This window comes from Macaca nemestrina, chromosome 19, assembly GCF_043159975.1.
Source record: "Macaca nemestrina isolate mMacNem1 chromosome 19, mMacNem.hap1, whole genome shotgun sequence".
In the NCBI taxonomy this organism is placed as follows: Eukaryota; Metazoa; Chordata; class Mammalia; order Primates; family Cercopithecidae; genus Macaca; species Macaca nemestrina.
The window spans coordinates 20,142,056-20,145,712 of NC_092143.1; the positions used below are offsets into that span (position 1 = coordinate 20,142,056).

General features: G+C 39.5%; 1 protein-coding gene across 1 annotated transcript; it reads left to right on the forward strand.

The window, feature by feature from the left end:
* The first annotated feature begins 662 nt into the window (after positions 1-662).
* LOC105477032 (melanocortin 4 receptor) lies at positions 663-2,743 on the forward strand. The gene has a single exon (XM_011733354.3). The coding sequence runs from the start codon at positions 1,456-1,458 to the stop codon at positions 2,452-2,454; it is 999 nt and encodes a 332-aa protein (XP_011731656.1). The 5' UTR covers positions 663-1,455; the 3' UTR covers positions 2,455-2,743.
* The last annotated feature ends 914 nt before the right edge of the window (positions 2,744-3,657 follow it).

The window sequence follows — 3,657 nt, forward strand, 5'->3', positions numbered from 1 at the left end:
GCTACAAACTATAGAGCACTAAAATCAAAAATAACCATAGAAGAAAAGAACAATATACAAAATTTCATATAATCTGGTGTTTAATTAATTTGGAAAGTAACTTTGCTGTGATCTTTCAAACCACCTTATGCAAAGTATTCAGAAACTTCAGTAAATAGCATCACCAGTCTTGGCTTGACAACTAAACTTACTAAGGTATTTGTCGGTTCAACTTACAAAGCATTAAACTATGGAGGTTGAAAAAAAGTTGCTTAAAAAAAAACAGAATGCAGCTTAATTATTATTTTCCTGAGTTCAGAGTAAGCATAGTTACATTAATGCCATAATGTAGTTTAAAATATTGTAAATAAAAAGCACCTGTTTTCAGGTATAAACGAAACTCTTCAATAGAGAAATATGGGATATTAGTACATTAAAATCAACCCCTTTTTGAACCCATTCATAATTTATAGCTACCTACATAGTTCTTCCAACCATACCATGTCTATCTATATCATTAAATATCTTCTCTGTGTTTCAGGTATTTTAAATTGAAGCACTACTTGCAGGGTTCTTAATAAAAACAAAAAAATTAAGAGGGTAAATAAATTCAGTATCCTAGCCAAAAACCAGAGTATCTGTTTCAGGAACATAGGACAGTATACTTTCCATTTCATTTTATACACACACACACACACACACACACACACACACACAGGATGTCTCTCTTTTACGTAAGAATGAACCTGGCTGCCTCAAGATAGGTTGTTTTGGTATCACGGAATGGCCTCTAGGGATCAAGTTGTTTCCCTTAAAAACTTGAAAAGGGAAATTCAGGCTCTCTTATCCGGCTTGCTTCAGACTTCAGACTTCAGGAGCTTGTGCCTCTGAATCTGTGTCGCCCTGCAATTTGTGTCTCTGAAACAATCCTGTCTCACAGACTCCCACTGCATTAGGATTGGTCAGAAGGAAGCAGAGGAGGAGCCACTGTGAACATGTTTTTTTTTTCTCTCCACACATCATAAAAATCAGCAGCTGGCACCTACAGCCCCTAACACTCAAAGCAATGCTCAGGCTGGAAACAGAAGCTTCCGAGAGGCAGCCGATGTGAGCATGTGCGCACAGATTCGTCTCCCAATGGCATGGCAGCTCTAGGAAAATTGTTTTGAACAGACTTGAATGCATAAGATTAAAGTTAAAGCAGAAGTGAGAACAAAAAAGCAAAGAGCAGACTCTTTCAACTGAGAATGAATACTTTGAAGCCCAAGATTTTAAAGTGATAATGATCAGAGTCGTACCTAAAAGAGACTAAAAACTCCATGTCACGCTCTGGACTTGTGACATTTACTCACAGCAGGCATGGCAATTTTAGCCTCACAACTTTCAGACAGATAAAGACTTGGAGGAAATAACTGAGACGACTCCCTGACCCAGGAGGCTAAATCAATTCAGGGGGACACGAATTCTCCTGCCAGCATGGTGAACTCCACCCACCGTGGGATGCACGCTTCTCTGCACCTCTGGAACCGCAGCAGCCACAGACTGCACAGCAATGCCAGTGAGTCCCTTGGAAAAGGCTACTCTGATGGAGGGTGCTACGAGCAACTTTTTGTCTCTCCTGAGGTGTTTGTGACACTGGGTGTCATCAGCTTGTTGGAGAATATCTTAGTGATTGTGGCAATAGCCAAGAACAAGAATCTGCATTCACCCATGTACTTTTTCATCTGCAGCCTGGCTGTGGCTGATATGCTGGTGAGCGTTTCAAATGGATCAGAAACCATTGTCATCACCCTATTAAACAGTACAGATACGGACACACAGAGTTTCACAGTGAACATTGATAATGTTATTGACTCAGTGATCTGTAGCTCCTTGCTTGCATCCATTTGCAGCCTGCTTTCAATTGCAGTGGACAGGTACTTTACTATCTTCTATGCTCTTCAGTACCATAACATTATGACAGTTAAGCGGGTTGGGATCATCATAAGTTGTATCTGGGCAGCTTGCACGGTTTCAGGCATTTTGTTCATCATTTACTCAGATAGTAGTGCTGTCATCATCTGCCTCATCACCATGTTCTTCACCATGTTGGCTCTCATGGCTTCTCTCTATGTCCACATGTTCCTGATGGCCAGGCTTCACATTAAGAGGATTGCTGTCCTCCCCGGCACTGGTGCCATCCGCCAAGGCGCCAATATGAAGGGAGCGATTACTTTGACCATCCTGATTGGCGTCTTTGTTGTCTGCTGGGCCCCATTCTTCCTCCACTTAATATTCTACATCTCTTGTCCTCAGAATCCATATTGTGTGTGCTTCATGTCTCACTTTAACTTGTATCTCATACTGATCATGTGTAATTCAGTCATCGATCCTCTGATTTATGCACTCCGGAGTCAAGAACTGAGGAAAACCTTCAAAGAGATCATCTGTTGCTATCCCCTGGGAGGCCTATGTGACTTGTCTAGCAGATATTAAATGGGGACAGAGCACACAATATAGGAACATGCATAAGAGACTTTTTCACTCTTACCCTACCTGAATATTGTACTTCTGCAACAGCTTTCTCTTCTGTGTAGGGTACTGGTTGAGAATATCCATTGTGTAAATTTCAGCTTATGATTTTTAATGAGAAAAAATGCCCAGTCTCTGTATTATTTCCAATGTCATGCTACTTTTTTGGCCATAAAATATGAATCTATGTTATAGGTTGTAGACATTATGGATATACAAAAAGAAAAGTCCTTATTAAAAGCTTAACAATGTCTGTTTCGTGTTATTCATAAGCATTGGACACTTTGTGTGCTTTAGTAACATAGAGATCAGAGCCTCATTAAATATATTCTAATAAATTCGTTATTATATTACACTATCCACCATGGAAATGTAGAGAGTTCATTCTAGCAGTTAAGTGAAAATATTTAAAGAACAGATGCAGAATCATTTCAAAAAATATCATCACTGAAATTTCAAGTAATTTAATTAAAGGTTTGTTCATCCTCCCCGTGCAGAAGTAGAAATGAAGCTCCTCTAGAGAGAAAAACAGGTGCTGAGAAGAGAGAGATGCTGAATCAGAGAACTATGTGTGCTTCTCAGACGCAGAAAGATTCATCTCCCTTAGCAAACAGCCTGATATTTCACACGGGCAATTCAGTTTGGGGTGGGTGGGAAAAGGCAGCTATGGAGATGAAAGTGTCCTGGAAAACCTAAGTTGCCAAGTCAAGATCAATTTTCTGTTACCAAATTATTCCTAAACAACATTAATAAAACAGAGAATGGGGTATTTATGCCCCCTTTAACGAAGGATTCAGGGTCTGCTGAAGTGTCCAGAAAAGGTAGTATTGTACTGAGAGATTTAGCTTCCTGTTTCTGGAGAAGTACAGGACTGACATCGAATTCTTTCTCATTTCACATGAAAATGACTTACTGTTTACTTATTGCTTATTTTTTGAGCTGGAGTACAAATGTTGATTATCAAGGATTTTAAACTTCAAAACCAAATTCATAGCACAAGTGTTTCCCGGCAATATTTGTAAATATCTAAAATAAGAGTACCTGGGATGCTGGTACATTTTAATCAGAAAGGGAGGCACCTACCAAACCCCAGAGGATGTCGTAGAATAAACTCGCCTTCCACAGCCACTTCTTAAAGAGTAAATATGTTTTGCTCCAAAATAATCC